Raw genomic sequence first — 27,898 nt, 5'->3', positions numbered from 1 at the left:
AACAAACACAATTAGCTGTACTGCTGGATAACTGCTGAATGGTTATTGTATATTAGTATTTGTTTAAAAACCAATAAAAATTGTGTGTTTTTAAAATAAAAACAAACAAAATAGTAGAAAAATTGGTTCTGTACAGAACCAGAAGAGGAAGCTTTGCTTTGCCCATAGTGAAATGAGCAACATTTTTACAGACTTCTATACAACTCTATGTTCACCCAAAGAACAAATGGTGGAGCTATAAAGATATTTTACTACAAACCACTGGTATTCCACCATTGGCTAAAAAGCATAAAGTATATCTAAACCAAAATATCTCAAGCAAAGAAGTGATTGAAGCCAACAAGAAATTAAAGAATCATAAATCCCCAGGCACTGATGGCTTTAGAGCTAACTTTTATAAAAGAAATTGGGGGAGGGAACCAGCCCCTCCTCATCTTGCCAACTTATTTACTGACCTCATGTAACAAGGTTCTATACCTCCTTCACGGTTCTATTCTAAGATTGTGTTACTCCCCAAACCAAGGAAGAATGCCAAACTGCAGAATCATATCAGTCCATCCAGTAGCAGCTAATGAGGTGGCCAATTCAACACACCCATCGTCACACTCTCACTGGGGCAATCTCCTCGCTCCTTGCCCTCTTTGTAAGCTCCTGTTGTCCACACTAGAATCAGTTGATTCAATTACAAAACATATTCTACCAGCCCAAGTAGACTTTATGCGAGGGTGGCAAATACCTCACAGCATTCACAGGCTCCTTAAATGCACTTTAGCAAGCAATCACAAAACTCCCTGCTATTCTTTTTTAGACTCCTGCAAAGGCTTTGACAAGACCAGCTGCGATTTCCTGAAGACACTAATGACCAAAATAAACATGGGTGATTCCTTCATAAGGGCTGCAATGCTCATTCTGTGGCCAGGATCAGAGTAAATTCTTTTGTTAATAATAATAATAATAATAATAATAATAATAATTGTTCTTAATCAAGTTTCATCACTGGACCACTGAAGTGTGGGTGCTTGCTGACCTCAGCATCTTACCATTCGCCGTGGAATCCCAAGAGCACTTGGGATCCACGCCACTGCAAATTTAGGACTATTTGGGGATCAGTATGTTACTCTATCATGTGTCAGAGAGACTGGGAGCATGGGCTGCCTTTGCACTCTGGGTAAATTTCAAGGGATTGGCTGGTGGTGCATCCTTCCGGGATCCCAGGATCTACTTGATAATTGGACAGCCCCAAATCCTTCCTTCCTTGTCTGGGGGAAATAGGCCAGAGTCTCACAAGGAGGTGGCAGCAGTAGCTGGCTCCCTACAGCGGTGTTGGACAGCTGGACACGAGGAAGAGGTGCAAGAGGTTCTCCTGAGTCCCCCTTCTCTACGAAAATGTCTTAATATTTGGCAAAACATGCTTCTTTCCTTTATACATAGGATGTGTGGAAATTAGGATTAGAAAGAAGATCCAGTATGTGGAGGTCTGGAAATCCCTCACCTACAATTTATTTTGAAGCATTTCAATTTAAGCACCTTATAATCCACAACCGAAAGGATAAGCTGGGATGGTGCTGCTACTTCCCTCCCATTCCTCCTGAAAGACACACGTCTCTAACCCTTAACTCGAGATCGGGGAGGTCCTGGTTTAAAAAACCATCACCACCTCCATCTCCGTTGCTACTGCTTGCTAATCAAAAAAAAGGTAAAAGGTAAAGGACCTCTGGATGGTTTGTCCAGTCAAAGGTGACTATGGGGTGCGGTGCCCATCTCGCTTCAGGCCAAGGGGCCGGCGTTTCTCCACAGACAGTTTTCTGGGTCATGTGGTCAGCATGACTAAGCCACTTCTGGTGCAAAGAGACACCATGACGAGTGCCAGAGCACATGGAAACGTCGTTTACCTTCCCGCTGGAGCGGTACCTATTTATCTACTCGCACTGGTGTGCTTTCGAACTGCTAGGTTGGCAGAAGCTGGAACAGAGCAATGGAAGCTCAGCCCATCACGCAGATTTGAACTGCCGACCTTCTGATCAGCAAGCCCAAGAGTGGTTATCATCCCCATTTAGAATATAAGGATTAGGAAGCAAGCTCCCACTTTGGGGCAATTAAATAAGTGAACGGGCACCAAGTGTGACTTTAGATTACTTGCACTGTGCTGCATGAGTGACCCAAAATTTTACTGCTTTTGAGACACACGCTAAATGCTGTCAATGATACCCTCCGCAAAAAAATATGGTTTCTAAAACATGCAAGTTTGCACTTGTATAACGTTTGGGTTTGTTAACAAGGCACCCAAATAACATGGAACCGTGAATTAATTTTTGTCACCACTGGCGAGAAATGGGCTGCCACAGGGATGAAAAGGCCACAATGCTAGAATCACAAATAGCACAAAACCTGAATGTTGGAGTCTGGGTAGAGAAATTGGCACCTACCTTCACATGAGGTAGCACTGCCCAATAGTACAGGTATCCTAGGTAATTGTATTTGATGAAATAATGTGGTAATTGGCCAGTCCTTCACTATGCCAGCAGCACTGGAATTATTAAACTTATTGGAGAACATAAGCCATGATATTTTGTTTAAAGACCTAATATTACTTCTCTTAGCAGCTTGTTGATTGCAAATAGCACATAAGTGGCAGGCCCTAGAAAGACTTTCAATGAATTATTGGTACAGTGAGGTTAGGGCATACAAAAAATGATGTATTTTCTATAACTTGGTACCCTTTAGCTAGTTATATCAGCACACGTGGATTGGAAAGACTCACAAAACAATTTACTGTTTATACAGTGAGTTATACCTGTACTGGACCCATACCATCCTTTGTAGTACCCCACATTTGTACTTGTGTGCATGATTGCCCTGATTGCATTATTCTGCTTTTTTCATTATTATTATTTTCAAAGAAACCTTAGCACCATGCTGGTTGGGAAAAGCTTATCTTATTAATATTTCTGTTTATCATTATCATTAAATTTATTACCCGTCCACCGCCAGCAGGTTCCGGGGCAGGTTACAGCAATTTAAAATTCAGAATTAAAAACAGTTAAATCAGATGACCGTCACGGGAACAGGGTGAAAACACACACCTCAGGCGTCGAAAACCGTGGGTCAAAAGCAGTGCGTCTTTTGCATTACCCGAAAACTTTAGGAAGCCTAATGCACCTCTGAGTTCCACAACTTAGGGGCTGCTACAAAGAATGCCTTTTCATCCACCGCCTACAAACTTCTGAGGAAGAGCGAACAACCAAGAGGATACCCTCTGCTGATTTTGGCACTGGGCACGGTCTGGAGAAAAGGAAGCAGTCCTTTTCAGGCTCCTGTTAAAAAGGCGCAGGAGCAGAGAGCCTGGTACAAACGATGGCGTCCCAACGAATCGGGAGCACAGGCATCCAAATTTGCAATCTGGGGACTGCTTCTCTCTTTAGAGCTGCCAACACAAATGGTGAGGCTTCGGCCCGAGGCGTCTTCAGCCGCCGCCGCCACTGAGCAGCAACAAGAGGGAGAGCTGGAGAAGCACGTCCTTGCCTGAGGGAGATGTGAAGCAGCCACCAAGGAAGGAGGCAGTGCTGTCAGTGATGTCGTATGGACGCATAGCTGCCCACTGCTCAGCTTCACCCTATGTTGCCCGGTGGTATCCGTGACCCCTGCGTTTGTCAGTGAAGGGCACAGCTCACCAACCGAACCAGCAGCTACCCATCTCCACGGCGCAGACAGAACCTGGCCTGTTCGTGTCCACCTTGTGCCGAGGAGAAATTAAGTTGAGTTCTGTTATGTACTGAGTTGAATAGGATCCAAAGTGCAGCAGTCTGATTGGTCCTAGAACAATAGGATCCAAAATGCAGCAGTCTGATTGGTCCTAGAACAATGCAGCAGTATGATTGGTCCACAGGAGCCACCCAATCCAGCTCCAGGTGGAAGTGAATCCACAACCTGATTGGCCTACAGGAGAATCCCGGAATTAGCCAATCACGTGCAGCCCATTGTGTAAATAATGTATATAAAGCAGATATTGTGGGGGAACTTCCATTCCTCCTCACCACTATGAGCTGAATAAAGAGCATGAAATCCACTCTCGACTCCGAGTATATTTCAGGTTCACATTGAAAAGGCGAGGCTTCCTTGTTCACCCTTTCCAAAATGGCTTCCCCCCAATGAATTCTGGGATCTGTGGTTTGCCGAGAGCTGCTCGGAGATCCTGGTTCTGCTCATAGAGTCACAATTTCCAGAGTTCCCTGTGAAGAGCGATTGACTGCTAAGCCACTCTGGGAACTGTAGTTCTCTGAGGTCTCCTAACAACTCTCAGCACCCTTAACAAACTACAGCTCCCAGAATTCTTTGGGGGAAGCCATGCCTGTTTAAAATGCTCTAATGTATAATATGAATGTAGCCTTAGTTAGACGGTGCCGCTACAGGCGGGTTGGTTGGCTGATAAACGGATAACCCCAGCGGAGCCAGTAAAAAGATTAATATGGGATGGCGGTGGAGGCAGAATCAGGTCTGCTGTTGTTGTATTAATCATATCACTGCCTTTGTGTTCCTTCACAGCAGGGTTGGCCTAGTGGGAAAGGCTGGATTGTTTGTTTTCTTGACCTAGGCAGCTTTCATTGTGATGTAAATTGATACGCCAGCCTTAAAGGACTTTAAATTACCACATTTCATCCCTTTTTATAAAAAAAAAACAAAACAAACAAGCTACAGTTTAAAGTGCTGTTAGAAAATCTAGCAAGAAGGCTCCCCGAGAGACATCCAAGCCGAGGCTGTGAAGACGGACGAGGAGTATAGGTTTGCTGGGTTCATTGCAGGACACCAGGACAGCACTGAAGGAATAGCAGGTGGGCCTGCAAGGTTGCCAACTTCTCTTCTGGCAGGGCTCCTGCGACTTTGGCAGCTGTGGGACGTACAAAACATTCAACAAGAGAAGAAGAAGAAGAAGAAGAAGAAGAAGAAGAAGAAGAAGAAGAAGAAGAAGAAGAGGAGGAGGAGGAGGAGGAGTTTGGATTTGATATCCCGCCTTTCACTCCCTTTAAGGAGTCTCAAAGCGGCTAACCTTCTCCTTTCCCTTCCTCCCCCACAACAAACACTCTGTGAGGTGAGTGGGGCTGAGAGACTTCAAAGAAGTGTGACTGGCCCAAGGTCACCCAGCAGCTGCATGTGGAGGAACAGGGAAGCGAACCCGGTTCCCCAGATCACGAGACTACCGCTCTTAACCACTACACCACACTGGCTTCGACTGGCAGGGAAAGCCCGTGGCGAGAAAAGCCTTCACGCTTAACTCTTTGCTGGTTATACAGGTGTTGAAATGCACAAGAGCTCTGCCAGAATGTCGTCCACAGGGAGGAAATAGTCCAGACTCAGGGCCAGACCCAGGATATTTTGTCACCTGATGCAAAGAGCAAGATGGCTTCCTTCCCCATTCTACGTACAGAAGTCAAATCTTATTCAGGACTGGTGATGGGATAGCATCCTTTGCCACACCTGAGGCGGCCGGCTAGTTTCGTGCCTCAGGGCATAGGCAAACTCGGCCCTCCAGATGTTTTTGGAACTACAACTCCCATCATCCCTGACCACTGGTCCTGTTAGCTAGGGATGATGGGAGTTTTAGTCCCAAAACATCTGGAGGGCCGAGTTTGCCTATGCCTGCTGTAAGATATACCTTTATTACTGTTTCTTTACTCAATTTATATCCTGCCTTTCCTCCTGAAAGAACCTAGGGCAGCCAAAACATCAATAATAATTTTAAAACTAAATAAAAATAAAAACCCGTTAAAAACATTCTAAAGACAGCTAAAAACATTATATCTGTCAGTGTTCTCTAGTTGCCAGGATCAGGGTCTTTTGGCCACCGAATACCTAGGTAAACAATGTTTTTAGGTTTCTACTGAAAGTCAATAGAGAGGAGACAGAATCACATCGCCAGGCAGGCCATTCCATGCATGGGGAAGTGACATTGGAAAAACCCTGGCACATATCCTCCAACAGTTCTCTGATGAAAAAACGACTGTCCTAACACAACCCTTCTGCCCAGTCTGTTGTCTTCTGGAAAAGGTGAGAGACAGAGGGGGATAAGCTGGGTTTATGCCCACTGAGCATCCATCCCCCCCCCCCAAAAAAAACGCAAAAAAAATTAAGCTGTTCCTTCCCCCTGGCTCTCCCCCGAGGCAACCAGCACAACTTTCGGCATCTCGTTGATTAAAGTTTTACACAGCACTTTTAACGCGCAAATCGCTTTCCGCAATATTTAATTTGTCCTCCCACAACCCTGTGAATTTTCTATATTTGTTCCCACTTAAGCAGGTAACTGAGGTTGAAGAACTCCATGCCTAAATATAGGGATTTAGTCATGTAGGGACTGAGCGTTCGATTGCTCAGGTTCAGGGTGTAAATTCAGAAAGCCCCAAGTGGTCCAATTTATCCCAGGACAAGCGGCAGGTAAGGGATATTACAATACTCCATTCCCCCCTTTAAAAAATAAAAACAGAAGTCTCTACATCAGTGTTTCCCAACCTTTTTTGGGCAAAGGCACACTTGTTTCATGAAAAAAATCTCGAGGCACACCACCATTAGAAAATGTTTTAAAAATTAACTCTTTGCCTATATTGACTATATATAAAGTAACTCTCTTTAATAGGAATCAAATAAACACAAAGAAAGTATTTTATAATTACTTTATTATGAAATGGTAAGTAAACAGAAATATGAAAAATTATAAAATACTTGATTCAGTGCGCAACCTGGGCCTGTTTGGCTGAACACAAAGCTGATATTCTGGCTGGAATCGAAGAAAGACACACACGTAGCTCTTCGTCAACAGCTCTCAGTCTCTCTCTGTATTTAGTTTTTATAGCAATCATGCTTGAAAAGCTCAACTCACAGAGATATGTAGTGGAAAATGGGAGCAATGTCAAAATAGCTTTGTTTGCCAGAAGGGGGAACTCCTTGGCAGTTTCCAACCAAAAACTGTCCAAAGGTAGATCAGCAAATCTTAGCTTGAAACCACGATTTTGTCTCAGTTCAGTTAGTTCCTCCTGCTCCTGTAAAGTCATGTCCTTTCCACCAACTGATGCTGAGCTATAAGGGTCCCTAACCCAGTCAAGGCATTCAGTGGAGACTGAAGAGAAATAAAATGACAACTTCCCCTCGAGAGTTTTTAAATGTTTAGCTATTATCTCACACAGTGCAGCAGTGTGAACACCTTGCCATTGCTTGGTGAGTGTGAACATTTCAAGATTGCCACTTTCCACGTGTTGATGCCAGAGTTGCAGCTTTGCACGGAATCCATTTATTTTATCTGTACTTGTAAGCAGGTTTTCATTTCGGCCTTGCATTCGTGTGTTCAGTTCATTCAGATGATGAAATATATCTGCCAGGTATGCCAGCCTTGCACACCACTCATCACTTGCAAGCAGTTTTGCGTAATCTGTCCTCTCATTTGTCAGAAACACTTTAAGTTCCTCCCGCAGCTCATACACACGAACCAAGACCTTGCCACGCGACAACCACCGGACCTCCGTATGAAACAGCAAGGTTTTATGCTTCGCTCCCATCTCCTCACACAAAGCTGCAAATATGCGACTTTTCACGGGTCGTGACTTTACAAAGTTTACCATGCGCACAACATCATCCAACACATGAACTAGGTCTGCTGGTAAAGTCTTGGCTACGAGGGTCTCACGGTGCAAAAAACAATGCGTAACAATAACATTTGGATTTCTTTCCTTCACTCTGCTTACAAAGCCTTTGATGTGCCCGACCATGGCTGCAGCTCCATCGGTGCAGACACTTATGCAGTTTTCCCACTTAAGTCCTCCTTGTTCAAGGTATTCTGATGTGACCCGAAAAATTTCTTCTCCTGTTGCTTTTTCTGGCAATGCCTTGCAGAAAAAGAAGTTTTCTCTAATTGCATCACCATCAACAAAACGCACATTGGCCAAGAGTTGAGCATGTCCACTGATATCAGTAGACTCGTCCAGTTGTAATGCAAATTTCTCACTGCTATGGATCTTTTCCAAAACCACACTTTCAATGTCTGCAGACATGTCATCAATACGTCTGGAAATTGTGTTGTTTGAGAGAGGGACCTTGGCTATTTCCTTAGCTGCTTCAGGTCCGAGCATCTCCTCTACAATAGCTTTGCAGGCGGGAAGTATTAATGTCTCTGCCACAGTGTGCGACTTTTTTGTCTTGGCTATAAGTTCAGCAACGTGATAGCTAGCTTTAAGAGCTCTTTCATTTACCTTTGAGGTTTGTCTCAGGAGAGTTGCCTGTTTCTCCGTGTTTTCACGCAGGCGAACAAAATAGTCCACATTCTTGTTTTTAAGCGAAGGGTGTTTCGTTTGGAGATGGCGTTTAAGTTTGCTTGGGACCATAGCACTGTTAGCTAGCTTTTCACCACACACCACGCACAGTGGAGTTGGTTGGTTTGCATCTCCGGTGAAAGTAAATCCAAATGAAATATAGCTTTCGCTATATTGCCTTGTGACAGAGAATTTGCTTGAGCTAACCATCTTTGCTTTCTTTTCATGCCCACTCGTACTTGGCCTCTCATCTGGCTCCAAATTTTGTTCAGAGTCCAGTTCTTTTCTTTTCAAAAACTTTTCCATCACTCCAGTATCCGGCCTCTCTGCAGTGCCGACTCCCGCTGAGTCCTGGTCTATGTGCTCGGGCGGGAAGGAAGTCGGAAGATGATGTCCTACTGTGATAGGTCAAGGCTTGAGTCCGGACCAATCACAGCCAGGCAAAAACATGCATACTGTGTGAGCTCAATTCAGCGGCTCATTTCTGCAAAGGAAAAAAAATGGGCTTAGATGGGGTGGGAGAGGCGGGGTGGTCGTTATACAGAACAGTTCTTACTGCCTGTATTACGGGCACGAATTATACATGGGAATGGCGGGAAGAGTGATGGCAGCACACGCAATAGCGGAAGCCACGAGGTCCCCGAGGCACTGCCGCGGAACAGCGGTTGAAAAACACTGGATTAGAGAGGGCAAGAGCAAGGCAATTTCCATTGAGCTTCATGGCTAAGCAAGGAATTGAACTTCCAACATGGATGTCTTCCCCAGTTTACAGAAAACCTAAAAAGGTTGAAAAACACTAACAGCGGTTGAAAAAGACTGTAATAAGGCCACTGTCACTTAATGGCTGTATACGCTGTTAAGTTTGTGAGAAACAGTTTTTGCTATCAAGCCTGCTTGGACATACCTAAACCATCTTTCCCAAATAAATTTTATTTATACCCCGCCCTCCCCAGCCAAGACTGGGCTCAGGGCGGCTAACAACAAATTAAAAAACAAGTCGACTGAAATATAATAAATAATAAAAAATAAGTCGATTGCAATAGAAACAATACTAAAAAACAAGTTGATTGAAATATAACTTAAAAACAAGATTAAAATACAACATTTAGACATCAAAATGCAAGCAGAATAAATTCCTCAGCCCCGATGCATTGGCACCTCGTGCCGTTTGAGTTGCAGAATTTATTCAGCACACAGAAAATGGCCTTTTGGGGGGTGAATGTGGATGAAGCAGGAAGAGAACTTAAAAAAAAAGGCATGCATGAAATCTAGCCCCAAACACACACACGCACACTTTCCCCAAAGTGGTTGATGACGCAGGATATTTCCACATGCTTCTAAAATGCACATTAAATAAAATGAGAGAGAGGAGTGCACGCACTCACCTGCCAGCCTCGGAGCTGTTGAATGCAGCTACATGAAGCAGTCTGTGTCCTTCCAGGCGCCAACTCAGACCTGCCGTGCTGTTCCGTTCCCCCGGCGTCGCTGCCTTCATCCAGCCGGATGCCTCTCCTGCCCAAGGGACGTGTCAGCAGCCACCCGGCGTGGGGTAGAGGCAGGACAGCCCCACTTCCTGCTGCCCACAAGGCTTTGGGGTGAGAAACACCGAGGGGCAGGAGAGTGGAGGTTCCCTTAATTAGAAAAAGCAGGGAGGCAGGCTGCTTGATGCCTGCTGAAGGGAATCCCGAAGGCGCGATCGCGCACGCGCAGGCCCAGTAGCGAGCGGCGATGTGGTAGCAGCGGCGGCACACGAAGTCCCCCAGGCAGCGGAGCAGCTCGCCCGTCGAAGCCTGCACGATCACCCGCCGCGGGGAGCCGGGGGTGGCGGCGCGGTTGCCGGGCAGCGGCGGGGGTGGCGGTGGCTGCTTGCCGCCCTCCTGGGCGGAGGCGGGCACGGTGGGCACCGGCACGGCCAAGGGCCCCTGCCTGGTGCCGTCGGACGTGGGAGCTCGCTCGCTCGCCGCCCCACGTGTGCTTGCCGAGCAGGCGCAGGCCCAGTAGCGGCACCTCGTAGCGGCAATAGCGAGCGGCGATGGGGCTAGCCGGAGAAGAGAGGGCGAGCCCCCTCTGCTCCGGCCCTAAAAAGGGTAAGCCACGCCCCCTCCAGCCAGCCGATTGGCTGGCCAGGAGGCGTGGCCGGATGGGATTCCCCTGCTCTCGCGGGGGCTGGGATGGGATTCCCCCTCACGTGGGGGCGGATGGGATTCCCCGCTCACTAGCGAGCGGATGCGCAGGCCCGGTAGCGAGCGGCGATGGTGGGAGCTCGCTCGCTCGCAGCCCCGCGTGTGCTCGCTGCCGCCGCCCCGCCTCTCACCGCCCGACTTGGCCGCCTCCACGCGGAACACAAGGCAAAGTTCCACGGCACACTACTGTGCCGCGGAACAGCGGTTGGGAAACGCTGCTCTACATATATGCAAAACGAGCATGTTAGGCAGAAAGGTTAGATTTAGCTTCTTCGTGACCTGCTAGGGAGAATTCTTCCCGCCCATGAGGGATTTTTTAAAAATGGACCCCCCACCCCAAACATAACAGCACACTTGCAGTCCAAAATAGTACAGTCCAAAGGAAGCTTTACCTCTTGATTATATTAAATGGCCCTCAGGAGGGCAGAGCAGATACACACACACATACACAGAGAGATAAATATGTGCTACATAAAGAATTTGTTGCCCACAAGGAGGTTTTTGCAGAAGACAAGATAACAGACCTTCAGCTTACGAACAAGATAAAGGAGGGGAGATAGAGCAATAAATAAAGCGAGAAACTGCTGTTTAATGTGAGTAGGTGGGGATGAATTAGGGTTCTCTGACATTTTTTTCTATTTATAATACACGGCTTAAATTCTCCTATTGTTCACCCACATTCTTCTCTGCCCCCCCCCCCCCATCAACTCTTTCTATATCTTTCTATCTATTTCTGCTTTGGATGCCCAAGTCTTCCCAAGGCAGGTCACGAAAAGAGGGGAAAACCATACAAGACGTCCCTGCATAATTAACAAACAGGAAAATAAAGCAACAACAAAGAGACGACAAAAAAACCAAAACCAAACCCACAGCTGACAGAGAACTTCTAAAGCTGCTTAAAAAGGTTAACAAACAAACAAACAAACAGAAACCCTGGAAGAATTAGAAAGCTCTATGCCTGGCAACAAAATAATTTCAGCATAAACAACAGGCTAGCAAAACTCCAGGAGCAGAGTGTTCCAAAAAGGTGTAAAAATAGGATTTTACTCCACAGATTCTTTGGATAAAGGCCGTATATCAACAATTTATAATATTTTGGTCCAGAACCTTTCTACATTCAGCCCCCCCACCCCCGGATGTTCATGAGTTCCAGAGCTATAAGAGAAGAAGAATGCCCTCCCTCTATTTTTCGACTTCCTCTGTTTCACGAATAATTTTTATAAACTTTCTGTCATGTGTCTATTATTGCACCCAGGTCGTAAAACCCAAACCTAATGGAAACTTGGTTTCTCTGCAATTATTGGACCGGGTGCTCATGGAAAAATTAACCCACAAACCACAAGAACAAAGAAATACTGTAAGTCCGACAAGTTTTATGCTGTTTGCATAAATCATTAGATATGCCTCGACAAAACATGCCAGCATCTCACAGCTATCTATGGAAAGTCACTTAAATGTGATGGACATTTTGATTGGAGTTGCTTTCAATACAGACATGATATATTGCACTCATCTGTTGTTTATGTTGCTTATACTTGAAATTTAATAATAAAAAAGCTCTCTTTTTTTAAACCATCCTGAAGAGGCACCCCAACCCAAAAGACATTATCCACAATCTGACAGAGCCTTCAGCGACTTAGACTGTGCACACACAATACCTTTAAAGTGCATTCAAAGCACATTATTTCCCACACAGATTTCTGAACATTATGGTTTGCTAAAGGTTAAAGAACCTTTTAATGAGGGTGAAAGAGGAGAGCGCAAAATATGGTCTGAAGCTCAACATCAAAAAAACGAAGATCATGGCCACTGGTCTCATCACCTCCTGGCAAATAGAGGGGGAAGAAATGGAGGCAGTGAGAGATTTTACTTTCTTGGGCTCCATGATCACTGCAGATGGTGACAGCAGCCACGAAATTAAAAGACGCCTGCTTCTTGGGAGAAGGGCAATGACAGGCCTAGACAGCATCTTGAGAAGTAGAGACGTCACCTTGCCAACAAAGGTCCGCATAGTTAAAGCCATGGTTTTCCAGGAGTGATGTATGGAAGTGGGAGCTGGACCATAAAGAAGGCTGATCGCCGAAGAATTGATGCTTTTGAATTATGGTGCTGGAGAAGACTCTTGAGAGTCCCATGGACTGCAAGAAGATAAAACGCATCCATTCTTAAGGAAATCAGCCCTGAGTGCTCACTGGAAGGACAGATCGTGAAGTTGAGGCTCCAATACTTTGGCCACCTCATGAGAAGAGAAGACTCCCTGGAAAAGACCCTGATGTTGGGAAAGATGGAGGGCACAAGGAGAAGGGGACGACAGAGGATGAGATGGTTGGATAGTGTTCTCGAAGCTACAAACATGAGTCTGACCAAACTACGGGAGGCGGTGGAAGACAGGAGTGCCTGGCGTGCTCTGGTCCATGGGGTCATGAAGAGTCGGACACGACTAAATGACTAAACAACAACAACAAAGGTTGCTGGGAATTCTAACTCTGTGAGGGGGGAAACTACATTGCCCAGAATTCTTTGAGGGAATGAACGTCCTTTGAATGTGCTTTAAATGAATAGTGCATACACGGCCTGGAATATGCCTCTCTCCTTTGGTAGAATACTGGTTTTTCAGAATATCCACTTTCATGGAAGTTTTTCCACATTGATCCATCTGCTGAAGAAACTTTGCACTATTGAAGATTCTGTGACCCATTCTGAGGCCCAAGACATTCTGCTACCTGAGACAAAATATAAAATGGTGCACCCCCTCGTTCCCCCATACAACTCTTAAGAGTGCAGGAACCCCATCCTTTTCTTTTCTTTTTTCACATCTGACTACTCTAACAACCACCCAGCGAAGTAGGTCAAACTGAAAGAAAGCCACTGGCTCTGCACAGCTGCCCAGTGAGCTTCATGGCAAAGTATAGATTTGAACTCAGGTTCCAATCTGACAAGCAGCAGCTGTATGTGGAAGGTGACTGTTATGTACTGAAGTTCTCACCCTAGGCCAGCAGGGGGATACTGTAGATAGTTTTCACTCAGGTCCACATATGCAAATAAGGAATTGAAAGTTACGTTCAGTGATTGGATAGTTACAGAAAGTTGTTACTGTTGCGTTGTAGTGGAGCTCTATATAAGCAGGCTGGCTGAACCCTTCAGTTCAGTTCTGTTCTGGCCTGTGAATAAACAAGAGCTGTTTGAAGAATCGCTGTGTCGTCTGATATGTTCGCCCACAACTTAACAGTGACCCTATTAGAAAGGGAAATGGTGCTGAGGAAACTGGGGAAGAGGGGAGGCAAACCTGTAGGGAACAAAAAAAGGGGGGGTCTGGGATCTGTTTTTTTTAAAAAAGAATAATTGTTTTAAAAATAATTTTAAGTTAATCTGAGTGTATCTGCACCCACACCCACACAAACACACATTTATGTCCCACCTTTTCTCCAAAGAGATCACTGTGGCTTACACACTTCTCCCCCAGTCCCCCCCCCCCCAGTTTGTGCTCACAACAACCCTGTGAGGTAGGTCAGGCTGGGAGACGGTAAATGGCCCAAAGTCACTCAGTGGGATTCAGGGCTGGGTGGGGATTTGAACCCTGGTCTCCCAGGTCCTAGTTCAGTAGTCCTGCACTCGAACCTCTACTCCACACTGATATACATATATTTCATACTCACACATACATATACACGAGCACACACATATTTAAATGGTTAATCTAACCAATTAATCAGCCTGCTTCCCCAGGCTGAACTGGCTTCACACAGAGCTTGCATGCAGGTAGGGCTGCCAAAAGTCCAGGTTTTCCCGGACACATCCGGGAATTGGGCTGCAAAATGGCCACCGGGGGGATTTCTGCTGAATTGGCAAAAATGTCCAAGAAAACCCGGACGTATGGCAAGTAGGGTGATTTTTCTTTATGGCAACCCTTCATGCAGAGGGAGATTAGTTAATGGGGGACAGTAAAACTTGTCTGCCATTACTGATCTTATCCCTGAGGAACCCCCAGTATGAGCCCAGGGATTTCCCCAACCTCCATTTGAGAAAACCACTGGGGTGGAGCGTCTTATTACCTAAACTGTGCCCACGAAACAAGACGAGGCATAAATCTGGGAGTCTGCTCTTTATGGGTGCCCATAGAGCACATAATTCAGACACAAGCTAGAGGGCATCTTATTTGTGGCTATAGCTGTGCTGTTGTGACCAGCTTGGGGCTTCAGCACTCGGTCATCGTGTTTGTGAGATAATCCTCATGTGTGCCCAGAACCGTTTTTCAGAGACATAGAGGCAGCATGATAGAAGAATTGCTGCCTGCGGATGAACAAATTCATTTTCCTCCCGGTCCCACTGCGATCCCCGGTCAAAGGAGCTTCGAATATCTCTTCCCTTACTTTCTATAATTCATTCTGCTTCTAGACACAGCACAGCAAGACACGGAAGCTCTGCTCAAGTCTTCCTCTGTTGGAAACCCTACCAAATTCCTTTTCGGCTTTACAAACGCCACACAATATATTGCTCACAAGCTTTCGAACCAACTTTCATAACCATAAGGCAAATGTGGGGAACCTGTGGGGAACGTCCTGAAGTAGCTGGACTACAATTCCCATCAGCTCCAGCAAGCATGGTCAGGGGTGATGGGAGTTGTAGTCCAACAGCGTCCAAAGGGCTTAGGTTCTCCATCTGTGGGCTAGAGACTAGCACTGGGCGATATAGTGATATATCATGTAAAACCGGTTTTAAGTCCATATTGTGATATCGGTTTCATAATTTTTGACCTGGCAATAGATTGCGAATCATGGTGTGTGTGTGTGTGTTATGCAAAAATCGTAATGCGAGAAAAACCTTGAAGCTTGCCAATGCCTCTATGTAAAAGGTAAAGGTACCCCTGCCTGTATGGGCCAGTTGTGTCCGACTCTGGGGTTGCGCGCCCATCTCGCTTAAGAGGCCGGGGGCCAGCGCTGTCCGGAGACACTTCCGGGTCACGTGGCCAGCATGATGAAGCTGCTCTGGCGAGCCGGCACCAGCGCAGCACACGGAAACGCCGTTTACCTTCCCCCTATAAAGCGGTACCTATTTATCTACTTGCACTTAAGGGTGCTTTCGAACTGCTAGGTGGGCAGGAGCTGGGACCGAAAGACGGGAGCTCACCCCGCCGTGGGGATTCGAACCGCCGACCATACGATCGGCAAGTCCTAGGCGCTGAGGTTTTGCCCACAGCGCCACCCGTGTCCCTACGTGTAGCTCTAGCCTTATTTCAGATACAATTGAACCTCAGTTGTCGAACGCTTCGGAAGTCGAAAGTTTCGGCTTTCAAACACCAATAACCCAGAATTGGATGCTTCCATTTCCAAACGTGCCTCGGAAGTCAAACGGCTTCCGAGGCGCATTTCTCCATTTTCTCAATTGCAATTGGCGACTGTCAATTGCGCCTCGGTTGCCAAATGTTTTGGAGGTCAAACGGTCCTCTGGAACGGATTACGTTTGACAACCGAGGTTCCACTGTATCGTGATGTTTAGCCGGTGATATATCACGATGTTGAAAACCACCTATCGCTCAGCCCTACTACAGACCTAATCTTTTTAAAAGAAAAAAACCCAAAGTAAAAATATCTAAAAACTTATTTATGAAATTGCAACTTTTGTACAGTCCTAGCCACCCTGACTGGTGTATTTACACTGGAGGGGCAGGCTATGAATGCTCCAGTTAATCCATAGGTAAAGGTAAAGGGACCCCTGACCGTTAGGTCCAGTCACGGACGACTCTGGGGTTAAGGCGCTCATCTCGCTTTACTGGCCGAGGGAGCCAGGGTTGTCCGCAGACAGCTTCCGGGTCATGTGGCCAGCATGACTAAGCCGCTTCTGGTGCACCACAGCAGCGCACGGAAACACCGTTTACCTTCCCGCCGGAGCGGTACCTATTTATCTACTTGCACTTTGACGTGCTTTCGAACTGCTAGGTTGGAAGGAACAGGGACAGAGCAACAGGAGCTCACCCCGTCGAGAGGATTCAAACCACCGACCTTCTGATCAGCAAGCCCTAGGTTCTGTGGTTTAGACCACAGCGCCACCCACGTCCCAAGCAGGGAACCAGGCAAAGGGCCTTCTCGGTAGTGGCACCCGCCCTGTGGAACACTCTCCCCTCAGATGTCAAGGAAATAAACAACTACTGTATCTGACTTTTAGAAGACATCTGAAGGCAGCCCTGTTTACGGGAGCTTTTAATGTTTGATGCATTACTGTGTTTTAATATTTTGTTGGAAGCCGCCCAGAGTGGCTGGGGAAGCCCAGCAAGATGGACGGAGTATAAATAATAAATATTATTACTATTATTATTATTATTATTATTATTATTATTATTATTATTAATGTTGGGCGGGGAGGACAGCCACCTGTCGTCACCCTCTCTCTGGCTCTGTCTATCGCTCAGTCGATTTGCCAGTTGCATCGCTAGAATGCAGCGCAACCCCACCCAAGAGACCTCCGTGTGCATTTCAATTTCAAATATTCTGATCATTTCTACTTTTAGTGAAGTATTTGTATTTATTTACTTGGTTCACGGGGGCGGGGGGGCTGCTGCCCAACTATGCCCATGCACCAAGGAGAAGGTTCAAGTACCCTTTACCTATATCACACTTTGGGGGGGGGGGCAGGAAGTAAGTGATGTGCATAAAAAGCATGGGTGGGGTTATACTGTTACGGGGAACTGGACTGAGCCCCTGGAACATTGCCAATTCCTTATGCTACTCAGCCGAGGGACCGTTTCACCCCATGAGCGCATGGCAGCTGCAGAGAGAGAGGGTGTGTGTGCAAAACTTAACCACATCAGTTCAGCCCCTGGCAAGCCACAGCTGCAGGTCGTGTGCTAGATTCCTTTTTTTCAACAATCTAGAAGGCTTTTCTCAAAGCCCTGCCCAGCCCATACTGAACCTGTGGTGAGAAAAAGAGACCCTAAACCTGGCTCGTTTCCTCCGTCAAATGTTCGGAGGTATGTTGTATTACAGCGGTTCTTAGCAGGAAGTCCCCGATTAGCTGCGGGCAAAGCCCTGGTAAGAGTTTAATGGGATCAAAGGCCTCCTGCGCTCCCAGCTGCAATCCTAGCAAGGAGAAGGCTGCAGAGATAATCAGCTTACGGAGATGCTGGTAGTGGCTTCGTCCCCCTGCGCAGATTCATTCCCTAGACCTGTGGCCTTTACCCTTCCCAGACCCAACAAGCATCTTTAACCTTCACCCTGCAACGTAGGGGATTTACTTATGTACAGGCTCAACAGACAGATCATCGAACTCAGCATGCGTATATCTACATATCATTGTTTATAAAGATTTCCCAGCCCTAGGAGTTCAGCTATCAAGGGAGAGCCAAGACCACTTTGCCCATGCTGCTCTCCTCAGCTCCTGCACTTACAGAAGGGCTGAAGTCTTGCAAATGATCAAAGCAGACTAATATCCCAACTCCTGTAAAACATGCTTTCCTTGAAGACATCCCCCTGTCCTTTACTTCTTCAGTTTGGAAGCGGGATTCACAAGCTACAGAAGCTGCCTTATATTAAGTCAGATAAAGTGTTGGCAGCCATCTGTCTTGAGAGACAATGGAGAAGAAGAAGAAGAGTTTGGATTTGATATCCCGCTTTATCACTACCCTAAGGAGTCTCAAAGCAGCTAACATTCTCCTTTCCCTTCCTCCCCCACAACAAACACTCTGTGAGGTGAGTGAGGCTAAGAGACTTCAGAAAAGTGTGACTAGCCCAAGATCACCCAGCAGCTGTATGTGGAGGAGCGGGGAAGCAAACCCGGTTCACCAGATTACAAGACTACCACTCTTAACCACTACACTACACTACACTGGCCTCCGGGGGTGAAATTGAACCTCTGCGTTAGCAATGCCAAAGTGACCTCCTCGGGGTGCAAGCTTGGACGGTGTGCATGGAGGTCCTGGGTTGCCCACATGACAAGACCCCCCTCTCAGCCTCACTGAAGTGGAGTTGCGGAAGGAGGCGTACAAGGTGCCATCCAACCGTCTAAGGGACTAAGGGTTTATTCCTTGGGCATTTATTCTCCTGAAGATATCCTGCAAGGCAGCAGAGGTTTAGGACCAGCTTTCCTTCTCCTGCCGTGAACCTGGGCCTGGAAAGAACAGGGCAAAAGACAAGTGTGGGTAAGGCCTTGGTCCTCACTTCCATTCCAACTGAGACACAGGTGTGCCACCTCAATGGCAATGAAACTCCTGTTGTAAACAGCAGCAGTTTCTACCCAGTCACTGGATCAGGGAGCCTGAAAGCTCTGCATATACAACTTGGGCCTAGGCTACCTGAAAGATCATATCTCCTTATATGAACCTGCCCTGGTGCTAAGATGCCCAGATGAGCACCTCCTCTCGGTCCCATCTACATCAGAAGCCTGGTTGGTGATGATGTGAGAAGGAGCCTTTTCGGTGGCTGTTCCCATACTGCAGGATTCACTCCCAAGAGAGGTTAGACTGGCTCCCTCTTTGTTATCCTTCCTGTTCAGGCAGACCTTTGGAAACTAAGGATCAGGGCTGCTCTACAGGCAAGCTGGATTTCAATTGCTAGTTCTAAATGCACTCTGATGTGTTTTAACTTTTGTTTATAACCAGTTTGCATTTTTCTAATTTATATATGCATTTTTAAATGTTGTAAGCTGCCTGGAATCCCAGCTCGGAAGAAAGGCAAGACATAAATATATTACACAAATGAATGAATGAAGCACTCTAGCCTAGTAGCCACATGCATGCAAGCTCACAGAGGAGGGACAGAGCATTCCTATCGACTGATGTGTTGGGCACAGAGGACAAAGTGGCAAAAGCAGGGAAAATTTGAAAGTTCAGATGTGCTTCGACTGTGGCCAGTTTGCAGGGAGAGGCCATTCTGCACATGCTCTGAAGCTCTCTCTTTAAACAAATATTCCAGTCCAAGCACGGATGCCTGGTATTACAAAACTAGCCCTGTTGCAAGTCAAGTTGGCACCCCAAAAATGCCAGTACTGGAGAAATGCAATCTGATTTCCTCTGCCACAGATACAGTATTTGAAAAGGAAACCCAGAGCTCTCTATGACAACTCCCTTCTCCGGGAGCTTCGCAGCATCAAGGCGGCAGCACCCATCAATTCCACTACATCCAGCCGCTGCCCCCGAGGGGGGAAAAAAATGTTAGAAACCAAGAAATCACACGCAAGTCTTCAAGCAAGCATCAACGCATGATCTGCTCCAGTCTGCATGCCCAGCTCAATATGCCATCTGAGCACAATCCTGTTCTACAGTCTGCATCTTGGCAAATCAGGCAGGAAGAACTATCCCAAAATGACCAGCCGGCCCTCTCGTTTTCCATGGTATACCGCAAGCCACCACTGCAGGAAGTAAACATGTCCCTTAAACCCTCCACTATTTCCAATCCACCGTCTCATAGCTAATGGGGGGGGGGGGAGAGACATGAAGTTTGACAGGGATTTCACCTCCCTAGTGATAAAGAACTTACTTACTTTCTTTCCCTTCCTTCCGTTATATTTTATTATGTTTCAACATTTTTAGCATATACAGCCAAAACACAATTTCATCTTTTCTTTTCTTTTTGTTGACTTCCCACCCCTTTTCCCATGGCGCTGTTGTTTCTCCCCTTCTGCTGCACCCTGTTTATCCCATCATAACCACGATTTTATAGAAAGAAAATACTTTCCGTGCCCTTCCGTTCTGTATTTTCTGTGCTGGAGTTCAGCAGCATACATTATATTCATTATATTACTTGCTTATTTACTTATTGCATTTCTATCTCACACTGTTCTTCAAGGAAGCTCAAAGTGGCATACATGGTACTCCCCTTTAGTTAATTAATTAATTAACTGATTGCTTAATCAATCAATGGATGGATGGATGGGCCTTTTGCTGACCAAACTACCAGGAAGGTCAGTTCAATTGTATGTTAAATATCTAATGGAGGATAAAATCCCAACAGTTATCACTGGCAGAGGTGTTGCTTACTATCTGTAGCAGTGAGAAGAAGTAAGCAAATCCCTGCCTGAACCTGGAAGAACAATCTTCAGGGCCTCACTCAACATTATTGAAGCTTTATACAGTGGTACCTCGGGTTAAGAACTTAATTCGTTCAGGAGGTGCGTTCTTAACCTGAAACTGTTCTTAACCTGAGGTACCACTTTAGCTAATGGGGCCTCCCGCTGCCGCCACACGATTTCTGTTCTCATCCTGAAGCAAAGTTCTTAACCCAAGGTACTATTTCTGGGTTAGCGGAGTCTGTAACCTGCAGCGTCTGTAACCCCAGGTACCACTGTACAACTGTTTTCAACCTGCTGTGAGATTTCCCTTGCACAGTATGCTTTTTAAATAAATTGATGGATTGTTCTGTTCAGCATCAGAGATCTTCCAGCAGTGGCTCAGGACCCACAGGGAGGAAGTGAGGCCATCCCAGATGGGTCGTGACAATGCTGATGCTGCCATGTTGGACTCCAAGCTAAGGCTGACCAAACCAAAGGAGCATTTCATACAGTTTCTGGGCTAGAGCATCTTCTTCAGACAAGGCATTCATTTTCGTGATGGGTCAAGTGATAGTCAAGAGCCTTTTCCCCCAATAAGAACAGCATTTCTGACCAACCACGTGGCCCACCTTCCTAGAGCTACGTCTTTAGTGAGGGAGCTTTTCAATGGAACAAGGGACACTCTGCTTGCTTTCCAGTCTGTCTCGACGGCTTTCTAGACTTCTCCCAGAATGGAAGTACTTTGGGGATTGCAATGCCAAAGTGTCTCCTTCTGCAGGTAGCTTGGTTGCCCCAGCAGCTGACATCATGGCAGTAACAAGGGGACCCAGGAAGTGACGGCAGAAGTCTGGCTACAGGATATGAGAGTTTACAGACCCTCCAAGTGCCCCTATTTTCCAGGGACAGACCCGGATTTACAGAAGCCATCCGGTTTTCCGATTTGATCCCGGAACGTCCCGCTTTTCTTTAGGACATCCCTATTTTCATCGGAGAAATGTTGGAGGGTAGAAAAAGCAGGGATAAAAACATCAGCCTCACTCCACTTCCTGCAGTAGGGTTGGAATCAGGGGGAAGTTAATTTCTTGCTGGTTTTCATTTAGTAGTAATGCTAAGATACCACTGTGTCCATTGCTCTGTGAATTGCCATTTCAAGATTCAATAATATGGCTCATTAGCATATTATAGTATGGATAGATCAAAAGAGAATGTGGGAAAGCGGGTCCCACATTGCAGGTTAGAAATCAGAGGTGGGTCTCCAGTCTGGAGAAGCTGAAGATCACCGCTCTAGATTTTCCACTTGTTAAGTCTGAATTTTTTATCAGTGCATAGAAATGTTACATTTCTGAACTCCTACTCAGCCTTCCCCAGCTTCTGGGAGTTTTGGGCTACAGCGCTCAACTACGCTGGCAGGGAACGATGGGAGTTCTGGTCCAAAATCTTTGGAAGACACCAGGTTGGGGGGAACCTATCTTATGTCTTTTGAACTGTTAAGGCTTATTATGAACAATCTGATGTTTTGCTTTAGGTGGGGTTTTTTTGGGGGGGGGGGTGATAGGGATTTTTCCATCATTTAGGGAAGCAATTGCTACCTGCAGCCTGAGAAGTGGTACAGTCCTCTCCCATTCAAGGACTCTACCACCTCATTCCCAACACATTTTTACTGCATTTGTAGAAGAAAAGGAGTTGGGCTTATTCTCAGTAGGACAAAACCAGAGTACAACTGCATGCCTCAAACTCTTTCAAGTTAAGGGGAACATTCCTCTCTAGAACCATCAATGTACTTGCAGGCAGATCAGTCTGTGCCCCAAGCAACTTACAGTCTAAACGTTGGCTGTCGGAGACAAAACAAAAGGAGAAGGACAAGAATGACAAGGGATAAATAGAGCCCCATGCAGATGTCAGTGCTAGGACTTTGGTGTTTTTGCGATGGGGGCTGAGGGGTATACTTCTTGGATAAAAACCTGCGGTCTGGGAATAGGGAGTCAGAAGGAGGTGGTCGAGAAAGAAATGGACACCACGTAGCGTTCCAGGGAGATGTTCTGGATCGTTTTCCCAGCACAGCGCACATGTTGATCTCCTCTTGTGGTGGGCCCTAAAATCGCCACCGGTGTCCAAAGTCACAAGCATCCCTGTGCCCACCAGCTGTGCCTGCTGAACACGACCCATCAAGCTGAATTTCAGCCCCCACCCCTGATTTATTGCAGCCGCAAAATGCTCAACAACACTGCCCCATCTTTGCCATCTCGGGCAGAAAGCAAAGCAGAGATGTTTCTCCGCTGCTGGTGAACTGTAGAGCTACAAATCCCGCAGGCCCAGCCTAGACCCACAGAGAAAACTGGGGAATGCGGTGGCCTCGCAGGTGGCATTGGCCACGACGGCTGGGGATGATGGGAGTTGTAGTCCAGCAGCATCTCTGGAGGGCCAGACTTTCTACACTCCAGTCCTACACTGGGGGAAAGACTTATCTCCATTAAGAATTCCAACTCTTGAACCATGGTCACACCAAACATTTTAACCACCGTGATACCACTTTAAACAGTTGTGGCTCCCCCTCCCAATGAATTCTGGGAGCTGTGGTTTGTTAAGGGTGCTGAGAGTTGTCAGGAGACCGCACTACCCCGCTAACAGAGCTACAATCCCCAGAATTCCCTGGGAAGAGGGAATGGTCATTATTCCACTCTGGGACCTGCAGTTCCCAGAATTCTTTGGGGGAAGCCATGACAGTTTATAGTGCTTCAAACGGAGCATGTGAATGCAGTCATGGAGACACGCCAGGCCACGAAACATGCACATTTCCTAAGCAGGTGCCACAACAGACTGCGAACAAACAGCCAAGTTGTTGCTGAGGACCCAGAGCTTAACGCTGGCACCCTCCAGCCTCTGACGCTTGCATTTTCCTTGCTACTTCCCATCCCTTCTTCCCCAGGAAAAACTCCCCCTGAATAAAACAGCTCCTTTTCTTCCCAGCAAACAAAGCAAGAAAGCTTGGATAAGGAAATGAGACCTTTTTGATCTCCCTGGCACCCAGAAACGCCACTGTCCTTTCCCTTTCGCTTCCTGAGCCACACAGAGAGACGTTAAACACAGAGAGAGACACAAACCCGTGCACCTCCCTGGGCCCCCACCCCATTTCCTCCCCCCACCACCACCACCACACTCCACCAAAGCCCCAGGAAGGCTGCGACACCCAGGCCTCGGCAAATCTGCTGTGGCTGTCACAGCAATTGGGTCCCTGTCTCGGATCCGTTTCCGTCTCTTGCCACGGAGCTTGGTGAAGCTGCCAGGGGGGTGGGGAGATGCTAACTGGGACTGGCAGGGGCAGAACTCTACCCCTCTCCTCACCAACCGCCACCCGCGGCCTCAACAGCTGCTCGGCAAGGCTGCTGCGCACCCAAGACAGAAAGGGGCAGGGAGGAAAGGGGGTGGAAATAGGGCACAGGGGTTCCAAAATTCCCAGCTGGTCAGGAGAGGAGAAGGAGGCGGGCACTGGAGAGAAGGAAAAGAGGGAAGTAAGCGGGCACAGGGCGCCGTGTGGAAGCCGCATGATCCGAATAAGAAAGCCTCCTTGGTTGACTTTTAGGGCCCACCATGGTGGGCGCCAACTAAGCCGTTAACAATTTGCTGGTCTTCCCGCCAACCTCCACCAAATAAATTTGCTACCTGAGTTGGGCCACTTCACCCTGCTAAGCAATGGTAGAGCCGGCTCCTAATGGAAAGCAAAGGGTGTTGGGTGTGAGATTCAAAGGAAGGGAGGGAGTCAGGCAAGAGAGAGAGGTCACATCATCACACACACAGAGAGAGGCAAGGGTTACATCCAAGGAGCAAACAAGGAGGATGGAAGTATGTTGGGGGGAGAGCAAAGGGCACCACAGGAGGAGGAGATAGTGGCTTGCCTAGGGGGAGATTGGGGATGGGAGAATGGAGACAGGCTGGGATGACAACAAAGAACCAACCAAGCAAGTTGGGTTAGGAGCAAGGAGGTGGATCCTGAATAAAGGAAACACGGCCATGGATGGAGGAGGAAGCAGGGAGCTTATGCAGGAGGTTGCAATAGCAGGAATGCAAGGTAACTGATGGCAGGAGAGGTCACTGGGGGTGCTTCATAATGGTTCGGTTTGGGGAGAGGTGTAGGTGGGAGATTGGGAAGAAAGGGGGTCCCTATTAGGATGGACAGAGGAAGAGAAGGTTCCCAACTGTACCTACAGCAGTTGTGCAAGAGAGAGAATTTCAGCTCGCAGAAAAGTTGCTGAATTTCCCTCTTCCACACAGTCGTTAATGATGCCCCATCCTTGGTCATTGCTGCTTCCAGACATGTAGGTAGGTTTGTAAGGAACAATGCAAGAAGATCCCTGCAGGATCAGGCATCCTGCCCTCACCGTGGCCAACCAGGTGTCCCAGTAGGAAGCCTGCATTAAGAGACCCAATGTGGGATCAGTGTGGGATGGGAGCTTGAGGGTGGGACCATAACTCATTGCTCTACAGGAACAAGGTCCAGGGGTTCAATCCCCTGTATCTCCAGTTAGAAAGGGATCAGGCAGCCCACGGTGGGAAAGACCTCTGCCTGAGATGTGAGAGTGCGGCTGCCTGTCAGAGCAGGCAGCACTGGGTTAGGTGGACAAATAGCCTGGCTGATGGCAGGCCGCTTCGTAAGTCTCAAAAGCCTTCCTCTGTTTTGCATGGGGAAAATTCGGAGTGGAAGGTGGGGTTGTGGGAGCCTGGGGAGGGGGAGCTGGAGATACCAGGGAGAATATCCAGTGTTATGCAATGGGGGGGGGGTGGCGGGTTGAACCTGAGAGTTGCCCAAGCAGGTGTCCTGGGCAGAAAGATTGGGACTGTGGCAAAGAGGCTTGAGAGGATGCAAAAGAAGACGTCAGAAGATGGAGAGACCTCAGGAGACCTTCTGAAGGAGAAAGGAAACAAGGAGTGAACTGCATCGTGGGGTGAAGGAGCTGGAAACAGAGCAGGGAATGTCTGTGGGCCTAAAGTATAACTTGAGAAGAATGGACCTTGAAATTATAGCAACAGAGGCCTACCTTCCAGGGCTGTTGTGAGGATTACCAGAGCAATGCATGGTGGGCGAAGCTGGGAAGCTTCTGATGGTTCTGTTCTGACACACAGACAGAGATTTGCAGAAGAGCCAGGAAAGGGGACAGAACGAGAGACGTGTTTCTTAAAAATTATACAGGGAGTGAAGGAGACTTGCGCAGGCAGGCAGACTTTGTGCAGCCCGTGGCAACTAAGAATGGCCTAGAGGCAACGGAGCCTTTGTATCCTGAAACAGAGTTGGCCCTTTCTTTCTTTCCGCCCCTTAGACCACCAATATGCCACAAAAGACTGGTGTAGCAGCCAGTTGTGAGCAAGTACACTAATGAATACACACACAATGTGGGCTAGAAACTTGTGCAGGCTTAAACCCATCTCCGACACATGCATTCCTAAGCTATCCCCAGATCTCTGCTCTCCAACCGAGAGTCTGTCGGCCTTGCCTACAGGGCTGGAAAAGCCCCTGGATTTGTCCGATATCACCCACCTGCACCATCCCCTCCATTAACAAGGAGAAGGGAGGGCTGTGGCCTGGGCTGATGGGCCTGGCTAACAGAAACAACCTAGGCCAGCTGGGAGACCAAGAGAGCTCTCTGGCCTAGATTGAGGGAGCCAGAAAGCCTAGGAAGGCGAGGGAGAGGCAGTGGGGAGGGGGAAGCCCTGGGGTATTCGGCTGCTGTAAATAAGTCTTTTTCTAAAGCAGCGGTGAGGAGTGCGGCTCAAATGTAATAATTCATTGGGGGGTTTTTTTGGTGGGGAGATGGGATGCGAGGCGAGATTCGGAGGGGAAAGACATGATCTATGGCAAGTGGTGGATGGTGCAGGAGGGTGGGCAGATGGGAAGATAAACTGCATCTTCGTGTGGCATCTCCCCACTCTCTCCACGACCCCCACCCACTCACCCCAAAAACCCATTTCACCCAGTTCCGCCACCTTCTACGTCGTACGTCTCCGTCGAGCCACCCAACCACTCAGCCCAAACACAGCATCTGAAAGGCAACCCACCCACCCGCCAGCCTCAAATCCAAACACCCCCTTCTGATCCCTGCCCCCCACCAAGACCCACCAATTTCCCCCCCATCACCCTCACATATGCCTGCAGGGCCCTTGGACGGAGGCCACATCCGAGGGAGCGAGGAAAGGGGGACAACAAACACAGAGGCACCCTCTTTCTCCCACCCCACATCCCCCCCCCGAAGAAATGTAAGAGCGAAGTGCTCCCCACTTACGGAATCCGTGAACTGCGCCCCCCGGCCTCTGTCTCCTTGCAGCTCCCCCTCTTCGAGAGGGGGGAGGCCCACTTTCCTCTGTGGTCTTCCTTGGGGAGAGGCCGTTCTCCCCCACCCCTTTCTTTAATTTATATATATGTATATTTCTCTGGGAAATAAAAGCGTACACTCTCCAGATCTCGGCTCCCTCAGAATCTCCCTTCCACGGAGTATCCTTGGAGAACTCTCAGATCACCTCTCCATCCAGAAAACAGCCCCAGTACCGCAAGGCTCAAGAGAAGAAAATGGTTGGGGGGGGGGGAGAGTGAGACAAGAGGGGTCCTTTGCTCCCAGGGGGCCTGGCCCCCCCAGCCCCTTGCAGCCAAACCGTGGTGCACAGCAAGTTCAGGGTCGTGTGGGGTTGTTGGAGGAAGGGGGGGCTAATCAGATGTCTCAGGAGTCAAAGCCTCGCAGGCCCCCTCCTGTCCAGGGGGGGAGAACTGCCCATAAAATAGGAAACTCCCCATGTCCGTCTCTCCAGGATGCAGCACCCCCCCTTTTCGGGGGGTGGGGGGTAGGACCCCCTTCCCAGATCCCCTCCTCTGTAATCGAACGCTGTCTTCTTCTGGCTCACCCCCCCCCCCCAATTCCGGATTCTGGGAGCAAACGTCGAGCCTCCTTCTGCAAATTGGGTGGGAGAGACGCAGCGCCCCCCCCCCTTCTCTCTCTCTCTCTCTCTCTCTCTCTCTACGATTCTTCAATCATTCGGCGGCGGCGGCAAGCGAAGTGGAGGGGCGAAGATCCGCGGTCCACGTCTGGATGGTCCTCCTGGGGGGTGGTGATGGGGAGGAACGAGATCTCTCCGGTTGGCCCCCTCCTCCTCCTCCTCCTCCCCCCCCCCCCGTTACCACCCGCCCCCCAAAGCCAGGCGGGGGAGGCCAGAGGCTGCGATCTGTTGGCTGCCAAAGCCGCAGCAGCCGAAACGCTCCTTCCTTCTCCCTTCTTCTTCCGCCCTCCCGTTATCCTGCTACACCCCCGTGGAGAGAGGGGGTGGGCGATGCGCGGAAGCGGAGGTGGCTAGGCTGGGGGGGGGGTGTCCCTTTGGGGGTGTCGAGGCTGGGAGGGGCGTTGGCCGGCGGCAGCACTGCCTTTTTCTCTCCCTCTCATCAAGCTCCCACTGCTGGGAGGGGGTGGT

The 27,898-nt window shown here is 48.1% G+C and overlaps 2 protein-coding genes across 4 annotated transcripts in view; both read right to left on the bottom strand.

Annotated features, from left to right (window-relative positions):
• GRIK5 (glutamate ionotropic receptor kainate type subunit 5) overlaps positions 1-27,898 on the bottom strand; it is a 97,648-nt gene extending 69,750 nt beyond the window's left edge. For 2 of the 3 annotated variants that reach the window (XR_013393768.1, XM_028742288.2), the window contains exon 1: positions 26,725-27,898. The gene's annotated coding sequence lies outside the window, so the exon portion shown is untranslated. The remainder of the gene's footprint in view (positions 1-26,724) is intronic. The other variant, XM_028742287.2, reaches the window with a different exon arrangement.
• Positions 6,648-13,130, bottom strand: LOC114591266 (uncharacterized). The gene is made up of 3 exons (XM_077932514.1): positions 13,044-13,130; positions 9,677-10,369; positions 6,648-8,775 (listed from the first exon to the last, which is right to left on the bottom strand). Exons 1-3 carry the CDS (start codon positions 13,128-13,130, stop codon positions 8,770-8,772), a joined length of 786 nt encoding a protein of 261 aa, XP_077788640.1. The 3' UTR covers positions 6,648-8,769.

This window comes from Podarcis muralis, chromosome 7, assembly GCF_964188315.1.
Source record: "Podarcis muralis chromosome 7, rPodMur119.hap1.1, whole genome shotgun sequence".
In the NCBI taxonomy this organism is placed as follows: domain Eukaryota; kingdom Metazoa; phylum Chordata; class Lepidosauria; order Squamata; family Lacertidae; genus Podarcis; species Podarcis muralis.
This window is presented reverse-complemented; position numbering and strand designations above follow the sequence as displayed.